This window comes from Pseudogymnoascus destructans (genome assembly GCF_001641265.1).
Source record: "Pseudogymnoascus destructans isolate 20631-21 unplaced genomic scaffold scaffold_9, whole genome shotgun sequence".
Lineage (NCBI taxonomy): Eukaryota > Fungi > Ascomycota > Leotiomycetes > Thelebolales > Thelebolaceae > Pseudogymnoascus > Pseudogymnoascus destructans.
The window spans coordinates 92,379-107,585 of record NW_020167528.1 but is presented as its reverse complement, the minus strand read 5'-3'; the positions used below and the strand labels follow the sequence as shown (position 1 = coordinate 107,585).

The following is a 15,207-nucleotide window of genomic DNA, read 5'->3' as shown; positions in this document are numbered from 1 at the left end:
GAAGCCCTTAGCAAACGCCGCAGGGCTAAAAAGGCTCGTGTCCGTGAAGGAGGTGCACTTATAGTAGAGGATGCACAGGCTATTATCGCACAGAAGGATGTGGATGAGCAGGTACGACGCGACGTACGTGCAGTTGGGGGTAGTCGCAAGGAGGGGCAACCGTCTAGGCGATGCTGTGGGATCTGTGGAAAAGCTGGTCATAATGCGCGAACTTGTCAAGAAGCTATAGATATGTCTAGTTCATCTGATTCCGCTTAGTTATAGTTAATTTAATATGTTATGGTTGATTTATTGATATTCAAAGTAGAATGCCAATGAAAAGTGTCCAAGGTACTGATATGTCCGACGTACTGATAAACCACGTTAGTGACTTGTAGATTTGAGGAGGAGATTTCTAAGTTTGCTCTTGAGTTTGATAGCAAACTGAGTGCAACGAATGTCAGTATGACAGCATGCTAACCTCTGTGACCATTGTAACAAGTAGCACCACTAGCTAATATACCATTAGCTAGTAGAGTTTGCCGCTAGGGTTAAGAGAGTCTATAGGGTTAGGGGGTCTAGGGCTTTATAGATGGCACTTTCTATGTACATTACTAGCCACAAGCTGTAAGGGTTAGCTTCTATAGTTATTATAGAGTAATATATAGTATTCACCTATTTTAAGCATAGGATGTCGTTCAAATTGTTAATTATAGCTAACTACATATGATATACTAGAAATGGCTCTGTTATAGTGTGACAGAGTTCTGTTATAGTGTGACAGAGTTCTGTTATGTGTGACAGAGTTCTGTTATAGTGTGACAGAGTTCTGTTATGTGTGACAGAGTTCTGTTATAGTGTGACAGTCCCCTTTCCTATTTAGGCACGTAGGGCTAGAGTAGGCACCTTGGCATTAGGTACGCCTTACTAAATACCAATTTGTAACAGTAACATAGGTATGTTACTGTTACACGCTAAAACTGTTACTATAGTCACCTAGAGCAATTTGTTAATCTATGAGAAGTCCGGTGCTTCCATTTGATAGCAATATCTCACTAACACGTGATGTTCTAATGATTGATGGGGGATCAGCTTTCGACTGGTATCGCAAGTATGAATGCTCTGATAGATGTATATTTCCCACGCAACTACAATTAACGTGCCACGCTCTCTGCATGATAGGGCCGCCGAGCCTTAATCATTATACCATCCTCTTAGTAACTGGGGTCGGCCCGCTCCAGGACAAAGCGAACGTGGGGTAACATGGGGTACAGGGTGATAGCGCGGGGTAATTGATCCAGTCATACACCAAGATGCGTCGTCATCTGTCAGCTGGTACTTCCGTACGTAACCCCCAAACCGATATCGCAAGCTATCGCGGGGAGGTAGCAATACAAAGGAAAAGGTGGAAGTCTCACATCCCCGCTCCTTCTCTTTATATTCTATATCTCAAGAGATATACTCATACTTACAGAAGAGCCCTTCTCCAATTTCCCTAAGATCCTATAGATTATTTTTGATTGTATTCCCAGCATCATGACTGCGGTACCTGAAAATGACTTGGTCCCAATTGCGGTCCGCCCAAAAGTGCTTATACCAGAAAAGGTATCACTAGACGGCCTCGCCATTCTCCGGGGCTCACTCGATATCGACCAGCGCTCTGGTCTAAGTGCCGATGAACTAAAAGCTCTCATCCCAGATTACGATGCATTGATCATCCGCTCGGAGACCAAGGTCACGGCCGAGCTTCTCTCGGCTGCTACGAAGTTGAAGGTGGTTGCTCGAGCTGGCGTGGGAGTTGACAATGTTGACGTCGCAGCTGCCACCGACCTTGGTGTTATTGTCGTAAACTCGCCCAGCGGGAATATTGTGGCCGCCGCAGAGCACACAATTGCATTGCTTCTGGCCACGGCTAGAAATGTACCTGCCGGGTCTGCCAGCCTTTCAGAAGGAAAATGGATACGGAGCAAACTCGTTGGGGTGGAAGTCAGTAGTAAAACGCTTGGTATAATTGGGCTGGGCAAAGTTGGGCTCAAGGTGGCACGTATGGCTGTCGGATTGGGCATGACAGTCGTTGCCTTGGACCCTTACTCCAGCCCCGAGATTGCCGCTGCGAACTCAGTATCAATGGTTTCCGATTTACAAGTGCTCCTTCCTCTAGTCGATTTTCTAACAATCCATACGCCCTTGGTGGCGAGCACGATGGATCTGATAAACACAGAAGAATTAAAGAAAATGAAGAAGACTGCAAGAGTTCTGAATGTTGCGAGAGGAGGCGTGTTTAACGAAGAAGCTCTCTTGGAAGCACTGGAAGCCGGGACAATTGCAGGTGCTGGCTTGGACGTTTTCACATCTGAGCCACCGGCGCCAGATTCGGCAGCTCAAAAGCTTAGCAGACACCCAAAGGTCGTGGCTACCCCACATTTGGGAGCGAGCACGGTAGAAGCCCAGGAGAATGTCAGTTTGGATGTTTGTGCCCAAGTCCTCACAATTCTCTCCGGAGGCCTCCCGACCTCAGCTGTCAACGCCCCTTTGATTCTACCCGAGGAATACAAGAAGCTACAACCATTTGTTCGGCTTGTTGAAAGTCTGGGAAGTTTCTACACTCAGCACTTTAGCTCTCGTGGAGCTGCCACCGGTGGCAAGACCTTTAACCTAATTTACGAGGGAGAATTGGCTTCTATATCAAATACTCGACCCCTGTTCGCTGCTCTTGTCAAGGGGCTAACATCGTCCATCTCCGACTCTGGTGGCCGCGATGTCAACATTGTCAACGCCTCGTTGATTGCCAAGCAAAAGGGGATTGTTATCAACGAAAGTCATCGTCGAGAATCCAGCGGCCTGACATATGCCAGTCTGGTCACCTTGCGAACATCGAATTCCGATGGGACAGGAGAGCAAATGATCTCGGGATACGTGTCAGGAAACTCGATTTACATCTCGAAACTTGATAGGTTCACGACCAGTTTCATTCCAGAAGGCACCTTGATTATTTGCCACAACTATGATTCGCCGGGCATGATCGGGCATGTGGGTGGTATCCTCGGCAGCCGCGACATCAATATCAGGTTTATGAGCGTGGCGGCCCTGGACGGCCCAGGCAATACTGCTTTAGGCCAGAACACAAACGGTAAATTACAAAAGGAGGCGCTGATGATTCTAGGAGTCGATGGCATTGTCGGGAAAGACAATATCGCTGAGCTCGTGGCTCAGGAGGGCATACTGGATGTGTCAGTGGTGACGATTTAAGGCCTTTGACCTGTTGACACTAGCTCTATGAAAACACACACCATTCCAGATAGATAAATAGCACCACTCATAAGCAAGTGATTATCCACACTAGAGAGGCCATACAAGCCTTTTGTTGCCTCACCCACTGTATATATCTCCACAGAGTGCTGGAATTGTATGAGAACCCCACCAACGGATGGACAGTTAATATACTTGTGGCCGTTGGCTACGTGCCACGTGAAGGAAATAGAGTAAACTCAGTGCAATGCCCTGGCGGCTCAGGATGACGAAGGATATTTCCCCGCCTTCTAATACAGCATGGGATTAAGTAGATCTGTTGTTTTATTTATCTTTTTAAAACACACTACCAAAGAGAATATCCGAATATATTGCAAAGTGCAGCGCTACGGAAGAACTATGAGAGTGTTTTTCGACGACTACATATAGAGCAGATGGCCCTCGGGGAAGTAGAAGTTTTGGCCTATAAAGCCTAATAACGCGATTATCATAAGCCTAAAAATGGTTGCCATCAAGCCCGTCTTTGCCTTGAGCCTTCTGGCTAGGCTCATAGCCCCCGCGCTCTCAGCGGCAGTCAGGATCAACGCCCTTGGTGACAGCATTACTGGATCACCTGTACGATTCTTCCATCTTCTCCTGTCAGCGGTTTGATGTCCATGGACTGACACTTGAGGAATCTAGGGCTGCTGGAGAGCACTTCTCTACCAAAAGCTAGTGCAGGCTGGCGTCACCGACATTGAGAAGCCATTGAAGATTGAAGGAAGTTGTTGATTAGTCATCTTCTAGCGTCGTCATCCAGGTGTCTGACGCGTTGTCGTTGTCGAGGATAGCACATAGAACTTGAATGGCCATGTCGCTTAGACAGCCAATGAGCGTGTTCAGCCTCTTCGAAATCCCCCAGCCATGTCCATCCGCCTATCGACATCGAGGCCTGTTCAGGGTGCAAACAGCAAAGAGTTCCTGTCCCAAAGCAGAAGTCCATAGACTATCGTAGTCTCCAATCTCACAATCCTGTCCACGTCCACAGCCTGCTACTCCAACTGCGTCGCTGTTGTCCCCCCGAAAGCCACAAGTGGCAATTCCATCATCCGGCTACATTGCGACCTGACGTTGTCACAACAGCATCCGCCTAGCCATTAGCTGTAGGCTGCATCGCCTGGTCTACGTATGGACTTACCTTGACGGTCGATTTGCTATTGCTGTCGTGCGCTGCTCGTAGGCGTTAGCCCCGCATCGCAAGATGGGATTCCTTGGAATATACAAAGCCATATACGACTACACCCCTCAGGGCGAAGGCGAGCTGACCATATCTGAAGGCGATGTCCTGTATGTGCTTGAGAAGAGCACTGAGGATGACTGGTGGAAGGCGAAAAGGAAGGCTACAACTGAGGAGGATGATGAGCCGGTTGGACTAATACCGAGCAATTACATTGAAGAGGTAAACCCTTTCCACAGTATCCGTGCCCCTCTCAATGGCAGCCCGCGGAAAGCATTTCAGGCATGACCGGCATCTTTGCTCGTCTTGCTTGGACTGGATTACAGCCAACTAACTCACCAACACTAGGTCAAACCAACACAGCAAGCTCGAGCTCTGTTCGACTATACGCGACAAACCGACGAAGAGCTATCATTCAAGGAGGAATCGCACCTTCAAGTGTTTGACACCACGGACCCGGATTGGATTTTGGTTGGACTTGATGGTGATTATGGATTTGCACCTTCCAATTACATCGAAGTTGAAGAGGAAGCCCCTCCGACACCTGCGAGGCCTGTTGCTGCGCAGAGACAACCAAGCGAGGAATCGGATGATTTCAATGCGCGAGAGCCAGAAGCTGCTGCAACTCCGGCGTCTGCCCTAGCCGGAGTGCTTCAAGGTAGACACCAGGCGGCGGAACCACCAAGACAACTCCCGCCGCGACCACAATTGACCCCTGAATCATCTGATGGGGAAGACGCACCCATTCCTTCTCTCCCAGCGCGGCCTCAATCCCAAACGATACAATCCCCTCGATCTCCACCGCCTGCCGGCCCGATTATATCTCCTCCTCATAACCGCGTCTCGTTCGCTACTGGCGATCACCCCGATAATGATAACTATGCACCTCGAACATCGGGTGGCTTCCACCTTTATAATATTAACGAAATGGTATCGGTTATGGGCAAGCGAAAGAAAATGCCAACTACTCTTGGAATCAACCTGGCGACCGGTATTATAACCATTGCGCCCGAGAAGACACGGGATGGACCCCAACAGGAGTGGACTGCGGACAAGATGACACATTATTCGATTGAGGGCAAGCATGTCTTTCTTGAATTAGTAAAACCTAGCAAAAGCATAGACTTTCATGCCGGAGCTAAAGATACTGCCCAGGAGATTGTCTTTTCTCTTGGCGAGATGTCTGGTGCTGTCAGAGCTGAAGGCCTGAGAGAAGTGTTGTCAGCCGCCACTGGCCAGGAGAAGAAGAAAGGGCAAATCTTGTATGACTTCATGGCTCAGGGTGATGACGAGGTAACCGTGGCTGTCGGAGACGAAGTGATTATTCTGGATGACTCCAAGAGCGACGAATGGTGGCAAGTGAGGCGACTCAAGAATGGCAAGCAGGGCGTTGTCCCCAGTAGCTACGTCGAGATTACCGGTACTATGGCGGTTCCAGACAGCCATAAAGGGGTTAATGCAGGAATGTCGGCAGTAGAACAAAACAGGCTCGAGGAGCAAAAGCTTGCCAAGGAAGCGCTAAAGGCAGGCCGTGGAGAGGGGGATAGAGCGCCAGAGGTAGGCCCTGGAATGATTTTGCCTCCGAGAGGCAGTAGTTTGCATGCCCCAATCAACAATAACCGTGCCGATGAACAGAGGAGTAGGCGCGAATCGAGACAACCCGAGTCTGGAAGTTCACGAGGCCCTAAAGCTAGTAAGTTAACTACCAATACTACACCGAAGATATGGTCTAACGCGTATAGAACCGGATCCATCGAAAGTTCGCACATGGACCGACCGGTCAAAGTCGTTCAGCGTTGAGGCCCAATTTCTCGCCCTGAAAGATGGCAAGATCAATCTGCATAAGATGAATGGCGTCAAGATTGCCGTACCAGTTTCTAAGATGTCTATTGAAGATCTTGAATACGTCGAGAACATGACTGGCGTATCCCTTGACGAAGATAAGCCATTATCGGAGTATAAGAAATCGAAGGCTAGAGAGTCTAAAGCGGGCGCAAGCATCGAAAAGAAGCCGAACCATGATTGGTTTAATTTTTTCTTGTTGTGTGATATCGGAGTTGGCCTTTGCGAACGTTACTCCCAAGTGTTCAACAGGGATAACATGGATGAGAGCGTGCTTCCCGACGTTGATGCAACAGTCTTGAGGAACCTGGGGCTACGCGAAGGAGATATCCTCAAGATCATGAGACACCTCGATACCAAGTATAACCGGAAGGGCAAGAAGGGATCCGATGAGGCGGAAGGCGAAGGCGGTCTATTTTCTGGCGCTGGGGGCGCTCTGAGGAACAACACCCGGAAAGGGCGACCAGCACCGACAACCCAAACGAATGATACCGTGGATCCAAAGGCATTTTCCCAGCAGAACTCTGGAAAACCACAAACGAATACACTAGCGGAGTCTGTTCCCACCCCGATTGCATCGGCACCTGCCCCAGTTTCGAAGTCAGCATCTGGTGGCTTCGACGATGATGCTTGGGATGTCAAACCTGCGAAACAAGCACAGCCACAGCCACAACAAGCTGCTCCTACCCCGGTGCAGCCGCCTCCACCAACCTTGACTGGTTCGATGCAAGAGCTCTCTCTATTGTCGCAGCCGCTACAGCCTACAAAGGTGGAACCTGTAACACCACAGCCCCCTCAACAACAAGCACAAGCCCAGCAGCAACTTTCTCAACCTACTGGTGCAAGTCCATCATTCTTCACAAATCTCCCACAGCCCGAAAGTACGCAACAGCAACAGGGTTTCCAGCCTCAGCAAAATATTGCCCGCCAGCGTCCAGCTGCACCACAGTTTTCTGGTGGCCAAGGCTCTTTAATGCCGCCGCCTCCAGCGCGACCCCTGTCGGCACCACAAACGGCCCAACAGAGTGCATTCGGCCCTCCACCTCCTTTGCAGCCACAGATGACTGGTATCCCTAGCCAGCCAACGGGCTACCAGTCTATTGCACCTCCAGGGCAAAGTCTAGCCGAGATGAACCAAATGAGAATGCTGCAGCAGCATCAGCAACTGCTGCAGCAATATAACCAGCAACAGATGCCGTTCCAGCCCCAAATAACTGGCTTCCCTAACCAGCAAAACATGATGATGCCTCAGCCAACCAGTTTCCAGCCAAACCAGAACTTCATGCAGAGCCAGCCCTTAGCGGGCCCATTTGCTGATCCACGGGGAATTCAACCATTCTCGCCTATCCAGAGCCAGCCAACCGGATTCCAAAGCCCGTTCAACCCGCAGCAACAATACCCCCAGCAGACACAGCAGACAGGCGTCAACAACTACCTCCCTCCTGCATTGCAGCCCCAGAAAACTGGCCCGATGTTCTCTCAGCCAACCGGTATGAACAACTTCGGACAGGGACCTGTTCCCCCACTTCCACCTATGCCTCAGCAGGCTCCTGCGCCGCTACTTCCTCAGAAGACTGGACCTCCCCCACCAGTACGCTTCGGCGTGAAGCCCGACGCGAAGAAGCTCGCTCCCCAACCAACAGGCAAGAGAGCCAACCTTGCAGCAGCTAGTGAGTTTTTAATTTTCGTGAAAAATTGTATAAATTGGTTACTGACTCCTCGCAGCTCCCGACAATCCCTTTGGTTTCTAGTCAATTACAGCCCTGGTTGTGCATTTATTTTCGCGTAGCGTCGTTTTCGTATTATATTGTATATACAACTTATACACACGGCAGCATAGCGATTGGAGGCCTTCTGTGTACTGCGAAGCATCGGGTACGGTGCTTTGTATTTTTTGCGGGTTATCACGAGGGCGTTGAGACATTTGCGCCTTTTACGTTCAGATTTCCGAGACAGATAGCAAACGAGAAGATAATGCTCTTTTGATATTTGGAGCACCGTCTCCTGAAACCACTACATCTATTTTTGACGCGGAATAAGCACATACGCTATACATATACCCCAAAATCCCAACCCTTTCCCATGTCCCCCATATGCTTGCCCTATCTAAAACTCGAAATCACCTCTAAAACTATCCACATCCATGCCGCTCACGACACGCTCAGCCAGGTCCCGTCTGTTCATCTGGCTAAATACACGACGGAGGGTATCATACAAATTCGTGCTCTGGTTCTGGTTGATCAGGCGCTCAAGCTCCGCCTCGGAGACCTTGCCTGTGCCATCGCCGCCGAGGATGTCCTTGGCCTTTTCGCGTCCCTCCTGCTCCGCGACCTTGTGCATAGCGAGCGCGCCGAGTAGATGCGCAGCCGCCTCTTCGTAGCACCCAATGTTGATGCAGCTGACTCCGAGGTTGTAGCGTGCGCGGACAAAGTTTCCGCGCATCGAGAGGGCGCGCTCGTACGCATTGATGGCCTCCTCGGAGCGTCCGGAGTTGGCGAGGGTGGCGCCCAGGCGGTTCCAGAGCAGGTGGACGGATGAGGAGTCGTTGGTGGAACCGGACTCGGTGGAGGCGAGGGCGGCGGAGAAGCAGTCGACTGCCTTGTCGTACTCCTCGGCGCCGTAGAAGAGGACGCCGAGACCGACCTGGACATCGGGATCCATGGTCTCGGCATCGGGGCTCAGCTGCGCTGCTTGAATGAAGAGGTTGGTGACCTTCTCATGCAGCTGCTGGCGGTCGGTGAAACCGATGTCCGCCTCAGCTGAGAGGCCACTGGGTGGTGCGATGGCGGGGTACTTAACAGATAACCAGCGCTCGAGGGTGCGGTAGGCGGTGCTGTCGTAGCCCTCGTTTGTGTAAGAGACGGCAAGGCCCATGAGAGCCTCGAGGTTCGAGGGGTCGATCTTGAGGGCCTGCTCGAGCGCCCGGATGGCCGGGGTCTCCTTTTCGTTCTGCGCCTGTGCAGAACCGAGGTGTACCCAGGCCGCTAGGTGCGAAGAGTCGCGTTGAACCGCAGCCTCGAATGCCAGAGCTGCGAGACTGAGGTTTCCGCCCTCTTCCATGATGCGCACACCTTCCTCAAATGCATTCGGGACGTCGGCGAAGATGTTGTCCGCCTCAAAGGTGTAATCGCCCAGGTGTGGATCTCGGAACGCTGCATGGCTCCCCATGCCATCAAATCCATCCCACTGGTCAAAGCTGCCCATGTCGAGTTCGTTCGGAGAGGGCATGTCGGCCACGAGGTCCCTGGCAGCAGCGGTCTCAGCTTGGATTCCACGCCAGATAGCTTCAAAGTCCCCAAACTCATTCGTTTCGGACTCTAGATGTTCAACTGACCTGTCCATTTGATTCAGCTCCGCCTCGATCGCGTCATTCTGTTCCTTCTCTTCGGCCGCCAAGTCGATGGCTTTGAATTGTTCCTCCCAGTGTTCGTCATCGAGCTCAATCATCTTACCCTTGCCCTTGTCCATCGCTTCCTGCGGTTGTTGGTTCATGGGCATCTGACTCTGGTTCTGATACATCATCCCACCGCCCATGCCGAAGCCGCCGCCCATCCCCATCCCAATACCCATTCCCATGGGCCTCTGGTATGAATTATAGCCCGACATGGGCATCTGGGCCGCCGGACTTGCTGTTCGTGCGGCTGCAGGCTGGTTCATCTGCTGGAAGCGGGAAAACTCGGCGGGGTTGAATCCGGCGGCCTGGGGCGTCTGGAAGTTTGGTTGCATGTGTGATTCTTGCGGCATGCCGGGCTGGAACTCCTGCGCCCAACCTTGAGCCTGTGGTGATGTGCCTCGTTGGATTCCAGGGCCGGCATGGTGCATTGCTTCCATCATAAAAGGGTCGACGGGTGCCTGTGGTAGTTGGCCGCCCTGTTGTAGAAACTCGTTCATCATCTAGATATGTCAGCAAGGCCCCATATATGCAAACGCAGCAGCGAAGTTTGTAGGGGAAGTACATTATCTTGGTTTCCATTCATTCCCGTACTGCGCATCCCTTGCGCACTCCCCGGGCCTCTCCCCACGAGCCTATCTCGTTGCAGACTCTTGTCATCCTGTCCGATCTTGCTGAACTGGCTTAGCGGGTTGCCAGCCGTCGAGCACTCGGCGCCACCCATAAACGACATTGGTGCTGGTGCTTGGAACAGTACAGAGGTCTATAAATGATGTGTGAATAAAAATGGATTCGCTATGGGTGCGTGTAGTTTATAGAGAGGAGATTGGAAGATATTGTAGCAAAAGGTAGGAGATGATAGCGTGGCAAGGGCGGATGGTGGAGGTGATTATTGATGGAAGTTGGTTGGGGTCGACTGTGGGGTACTGAACCTCGGAGAAACCAATGCGAAGGCGGTTGATCCGTGTCCCGAGCAATGCCGAATAGTTTTGGGGATGATAATTCAGGAAGAAGGCGTGTGGAGGTGGCACTTATTCAAGGGGCGTCTATTCATCCCAATGATTTGTTGATTTCCCTTTGATTCTATCGAGTTACTCGGAGAATAATAGGTGGTGTTAAGGGCGTCGTGTGCCTCGTCATGCCTCGGCAGGGCGACTTTATAATATCGTGCTTGCCCATCGGCGGTCGCCTCTTTGATCACGTGCGCGATGTGATTTAGCTTGCACGTGTTATGACCACGTGACCACGGCGGAGGGGTTCTTTCTGATTCTTTTATGGGGATGGGGATGCCAAAAGCAAAGAACTATTCACAATGACAAAGACGACGATTTGTTATTTCTCCTCATCTTCATTGGCCAACATCGGGGCGTGGGATTAAATTGGCTTTTTATTCGATTTAGACGATTTTAAAGGATTCAAAGGATCTAAATTGAGGGGAGCGGACCCAACGCAGACAGGTACCGACTTGGGCCTGATCAGCCATTTGCCCCGGACTCCATCTTACTGAACTTGTCAACTCTAAAGGACGGCTAAGGGATGTCTAGCTATTTACATCAAACCATGAGGGTCCATCGGTCCTTCTATCGCGCTTCGATCATGCAGGGAGGCAGGATCACTGCTGTCCGGCAGACCACTTGGTCCATCCCATCCGTACTCCAGTCTTGCACACAAGTTCGGCGCCTACTTGTCATGTCGCGAAGTTGCGATGGAGTTGCGATGAAAAATATGTCCGATGGGACGGCCTTTGACTGCGTTGGGACTGGGACTGAGACTGGTCTGGACCCGGATCCCACGTCCCGCACCGTTGAAACTTCCTTTGTCAAAAAAATCAAAACATATATCGCTTTGTTTGGCGTTTGTTCGTCCAAACTTCCGACACACTGTCGTCTTCGTCGTGGGTAGCTCTCCCGTTATGTCTCGGATCACGTTGGTGTTATCATTGACGCCCTCGCTTGCTAAACGTCAAAGGTGGCTGATCCTGGTTCATTGGTCCATCGCCGCCACAACTGAAACAGACCTGGGGGAATCGTCGACAACCTTTCATGCTGCCCTCCACTAGAGAAACAGCGACGGGTCATGACTGGCCGAGCGGCCATACTCGTGCCACAGCGCGATTAAAGGAGGTGGAAGCTCAATATATCCATGGTGACCCTGCGCTACCTCATGCCCCCCATGGGTGTTGGCAATAGACTTTGCGCTGAATCACTTTCCCCTTCTCGCGCCCCAAGTCCGTGCTACTTCTTATTAGACGCTCAGGCGCATCTCTAGACCATGTCTAAGGTGCGTCCCAGCCAGCCCGGGGGGCTATTTCATCTCAGAGTCCCTTATACCGCCGTTCTCCCATGTTCGAAACGGCATACCTTCCCTAATAATACTACTGCTCCCTGCGCGCATTGTTCTTTCATTCATCTTTTCATTATCATTCACACGCCCATCAAAGGTCTGTGGTGCGGAATTCCGGATAAGAAACTATTCGGTGCCTTGAACCCATTATAAAGCCATGCTATTGATGCTGCAACAATAGTACGACAATCCTTACAGAGGTTCAGACTTGGGTGAAGCCACCAAGAACAATCGGTCCTTTGTATCACCTCGAGGATTCACGAACAGTCCCTACATCTCCTGATTCTCAGTTCAACTCAATTATTCGGAGTGTATATATAAGAACACTCTACCAACCCTATCTTACGGAGCAAAACCCAAGTGTTTCAATCATCACCACGATGCCTTCCTTACAAACTCTCATTCCAGCTGCAGCCATTGCCTGGCTTGTAGGTACTGCAAGCGCTGCCTACACACTCCAAGATGTCTACGACTCCACCAACTTCTTCGACGGGTTTAATTTCCACGATGGCCCTGACCCAACCAACGGCTTCGTTGACTATGCCAATGCTGAGACTGCAAACAATGCTGGGCTCGCCGGGCTCTCTCAGGACGGCGTCTACATGGGAGTTGACCACACCACGATGAGCCCGCCGAATGGACGCGCATCTGTTCGCGTCGAGTCCCAAAAGCAATACACCCTGGGACTCTTCATTGCCGATATCAAGCACATGCCTGGCGCAGAGTGTGGATCCTGGCCTGCCTTCTGGACATACGGTCCAGACTGGCCCAATGCTGGTGAAATAGATATCATGGAGGGCGTCAACACTCAATTGACCAACGACGTTACCCTTCACACATCGGGAAGCTGTTCCATGAACAACCCTAACTCCCAGCTAGGCTCTGTCCTCAGTAACGCCGACTGCAGTGGCACTAGGGGATGTGGTCAGGCAACCATCGATCCATCAAACTACGGGACCGGCTTCAACACCATCGGTGGTGGAGTTTATGCGATGGAGTGGACAAATGAGGTTATCGCAGTATATTTCTTCCCACGCTATGCCATCCCGGACGACATCAATTCTGGCAACCCCGATCCGAGCACCTGGGGCACCCCCCTGACCAACTTTGTCGGTGACAGCTGCAACATTGGCTCCCACTTCAAGAATCACTATATCGTATTCGACACGACGTTCTGTGGAGACTGGGCCGGCGGTGTTTGGGGAGATCAGTGCGGTGCTCGGGCCGCAACCTGCGAGGACTTTGTGAGCCAGAACCCAGCGGCGTATGAAGAGTCGTATTGGCTTGTCAACTCTGTCAAGGTATACACCAACTGAGTTCGCTCACGGATGAACGCGATTTCTGTTGATATGAAAAAGGGCGTTGTAAGGGTAGCGATTGCTTTTGGACTTAACATTTGATTGTAAATATTTCTTGGATTTAGAATCCTTCGTACATAAACAAATACCAGTATATATGATCTGTTGCTATCTCGTTAATCCTTTAGTAATTCAAGTGTGAATTCAGACCTGCCTTTCATTCCTTTTGTTCTCAAATCTGTTCAATGAGAGTCTCTGGATTTGATTGATCACGTGGTTAGTCGTGATTTTAGTGTGACCATGACGTTCGCCGAAGTCCCGTAATAATTTCTGTTGGTGGCGGCCGTTGAATATTAATCAGCGACCACGATCAGATAAACATCTCCGAGGGCAGAACAGCATCCACTCTACGACGAGTCCCTTCTTCGCATCTAGAGAATCGAATCAAATATCCGAAACAGCATACGCAAGCCCTCGTCGCATCAAGCAGAGCTCGTCGGTTGAGCGCGCGAATTTACCCCACCACCAAAACACCACCTCACAGCCCACCATGTCGAAAATCCTCGAAGTCACCTCTGAAGATGAGTTCAACACGCACGTCACGACCCTCGACCCAACGACCCTCCTCGTCCTCTCCTTCCACACCCCCTGGGCCGCACCATGCGCGCAGATGAACACTGTGCTCGCGACCCTCGCAGCATCCTACCCCGCCACCACCCCACCACGCACCCTCTGGCTCTCCGTCAACGCCGAGGAACTCCCAGACGTGAGCGACGCATACGACGTGACCGCTGTGCCGTTCCTGGTGCTCGCACGCGCAGGGGCAACACTTGAGACTGTTTCGGGGAGCGATGCGGGGAAGGTGCGTGCAGCGATTGAGCGACACGCTGCAGGTGGAGAGGGCAAAGCTGAGGATGTCGTGATACCACCAAAGCAAGATGTTACTTATCGCGACACTACGGGGCCGGCACCACGGGCTGATGCGGCGGGTGTTACAGGCGAAGAAAAGGATGCGGATGCGAATGGGACGGCTGTTGTGACGGGAGAGGGGAAGGAGGACCTGAATAAGCGGCTGGGGGAGCTGGTGAAGGCAGCGCCCGTGATGTTGTTCATGAAGGGGACGCCGAGCGCGCCACAGTGCGGGTTCAGCCGGCAGTTGGTTGCGCTGCTGAGGGAGAACTCGGTGCGATATGGGTTCTTCAATATCCTGGCGGATGATGAGGTGAGGCAGGGCTTGAAGGAGTTTGCGGACTGGCCGACGTTCCCACAACTGTGGGTTGGGGGAGAGCTGGTTGGTGGGCTGGATATTGTAAGTTTACCTGAGATGCGACTTCTGCTTGGAGTTACTTTGGAGAGGGCTAATGGCGTGATACAGATCAAGGAGGAGATGGCGAACGATCCGGATTTCTTGAAGGAGTACGCGGTCGTCAAGGCCTGAATAGGGAGTATGGGATGATAGTAGACACAACTTCACGGTTATTTGGTTGAGGAGTATCAACTCGTCGGTCGTGACTGGCGGCTTCGCGGTGAGACAGGCCTAGCAGCTCGACTTTTACAATGCAGATAGACTGCGATTGCATGCAGTATGCAATGATTTATGATATCAAACCCTGCGATCAGATACCCTTGGAGTGTGACCCCCACCCCCCATGCGTCATTCCTTCGCAGGATAGTTTGATAATTCGATAATTCGATAATTCGATAATTCGATAATTCGATAATTCGATAATTCGATAGTTCTCCGCAATTGTGAGCGCCGCCGTTGTACCCTGCGCAGCATTCCACAGTTGATAGAGTCGCGACAGACAAGCGTATGCTAATATGAGTGAGCACATGTATATAAAGACGATCTCGACTGTGCCAGGGCTGCTGAGGGCACTCCCAGATTG

The 15,207-nt window shown here is 51.4% G+C and overlaps 6 protein-coding genes across 6 annotated transcripts; 5 read left to right on the top strand and 1 right to left on the bottom strand.

Annotated features, from left to right (window-relative positions):
• Nucleotides 1-1,515: 1,515 nt before the first annotated feature.
• On the top strand, nt 1,516-3,228 carry VC83_04132 (uncharacterized protein; the record flags this gene model as incomplete). The annotated part of the gene is made up of 1 exon (XM_024467768.1): nt 1,516-3,228. One exon carries the CDS (start codon nt 1,516-1,518, stop codon nt 3,226-3,228), a length of 1,713 nt encoding a protein of 570 aa, XP_024324376.1.
• Nucleotides 3,229-3,729: 501 nt separating this feature from the next.
• VC83_04131 (uncharacterized protein) lies at nt 3,730-3,999 on the top strand (the record flags this gene model as incomplete). The annotated part of the gene is made up of 2 exons (XM_024467767.1): nt 3,730-3,843; nt 3,910-3,999. 2 exons carry the CDS (start codon nt 3,730-3,732, stop codon nt 3,997-3,999), a joined length of 204 nt encoding a protein of 67 aa, XP_024324373.1.
• A 173-nt stretch (nt 4,000-4,172) lies between these two features.
• Nucleotides 4,173-8,284, top strand: SLA1 (cytoskeletal protein binding protein). Its single transcript, XM_024467766.1, has 4 exons — nt 4,173-4,666; nt 4,793-6,137; nt 6,187-7,956; nt 8,012-8,284. The coding sequence occupies exons 1-4, from the start codon at nt 4,469-4,471 to the stop codon at nt 8,035-8,037; spliced, it is 3,339 nt and encodes a 1,112-aa protein (XP_024324374.1). The 5' UTR covers nt 4,173-4,468; the 3' UTR covers nt 8,038-8,284.
• On the bottom strand, nt 8,285-10,854 carry PEX5 (Peroxisomal membrane signal receptor PTS1). Its single transcript, XM_024467765.1, has 3 exons — nt 10,243-10,854; nt 9,621-10,180; nt 8,285-9,530 (listed from the first exon to the last, which is right to left on the bottom strand). The coding sequence occupies exons 1-3, from the start codon at nt 10,408-10,410 to the stop codon at nt 8,393-8,395; spliced, it is 1,866 nt and encodes a 621-aa protein (XP_024324571.1). The 5' UTR covers nt 10,411-10,854; the 3' UTR covers nt 8,285-8,392.
• A 1,546-nt stretch (nt 10,855-12,400) lies between these two features.
• VC83_04128 (uncharacterized protein) lies at nt 12,401-13,336 on the top strand (the record flags this gene model as incomplete). Its single annotated transcript, XM_024467764.1, has 1 exon — nt 12,401-13,336. One exon carries the CDS (start codon nt 12,401-12,403, stop codon nt 13,334-13,336), a length of 936 nt encoding a protein of 311 aa, XP_024324570.1.
• A 345-nt stretch (nt 13,337-13,681) lies between these two features.
• GRX4 (monothiol glutaredoxin grx4) lies at nt 13,682-15,018 on the top strand. The gene is made up of 2 exons (XM_024467763.1): nt 13,682-14,627; nt 14,694-15,018. The coding sequence occupies exons 1-2, from the start codon at nt 13,869-13,871 to the stop codon at nt 14,754-14,756; spliced, it is 822 nt and encodes a 273-aa protein (XP_024324567.1). The 5' UTR covers nt 13,682-13,868; the 3' UTR covers nt 14,757-15,018.
• The last annotated feature ends 189 nt before the right edge of the window (nt 15,019-15,207 follow it).

What these genes read in the sequence shown, in the direction of transcription:
- SLA1 (XM_024467766.1), top strand. Translation starts at nt 4,469, where the DNA reads ATGGGATTCCTTGGAATATACAAAGCCATATACGACTACACCCCTCAG. An exon ending in CGAGCAATTACATTGAAGAG is followed by an intron (nt 4,667 to 4,792) that starts GTAAACCCTTTC and finishes CACCAACACTAG; the next exon opens with GTCAAACCAACACAGCAAGC. An exon ending in TTCACGAGGCCCTAAAGCTA is followed by an intron (nt 6,138 to 6,186) that starts GTAAGTTAACTA and finishes TAACGCGTATAG; the next exon opens with AACCGGATCCATCGAAAGTT.
- PEX5 (XM_024467765.1), bottom strand. Translation starts at nt 10,410, where the DNA reads ATGTCGTTTATGGGTGGCGCCGAGTGCTCGACGGCTGGCAACCCGCTA. An exon ending in TGAATGGAAACCAAGATAAT is followed by an intron (nt 10,181 to 10,242) that starts GTACTTCCCCTA and finishes TGACATATCTAG; the next exon opens with ATGATGAACGAGTTTCTACA. An exon ending in GAGCTGAATCAAATGGACAG is followed by an intron (nt 9,531 to 9,620) that starts GTCAGTTGAACA and finishes CGCTGCTGCCAG; the next exon opens with GGACCTCGTGGCCGACATGC.
- GRX4 (XM_024467763.1), top strand. Translation starts at nt 13,869, where the DNA reads ATGTCGAAAATCCTCGAAGTCACCTCTGAAGATGAGTTCAACACGCAC. An exon ending in TGGTTGGTGGGCTGGATATT is followed by an intron (nt 14,628 to 14,693) that starts GTAAGTTTACCT and finishes GGCGTGATACAG; the next exon opens with ATCAAGGAGGAGATGGCGAA.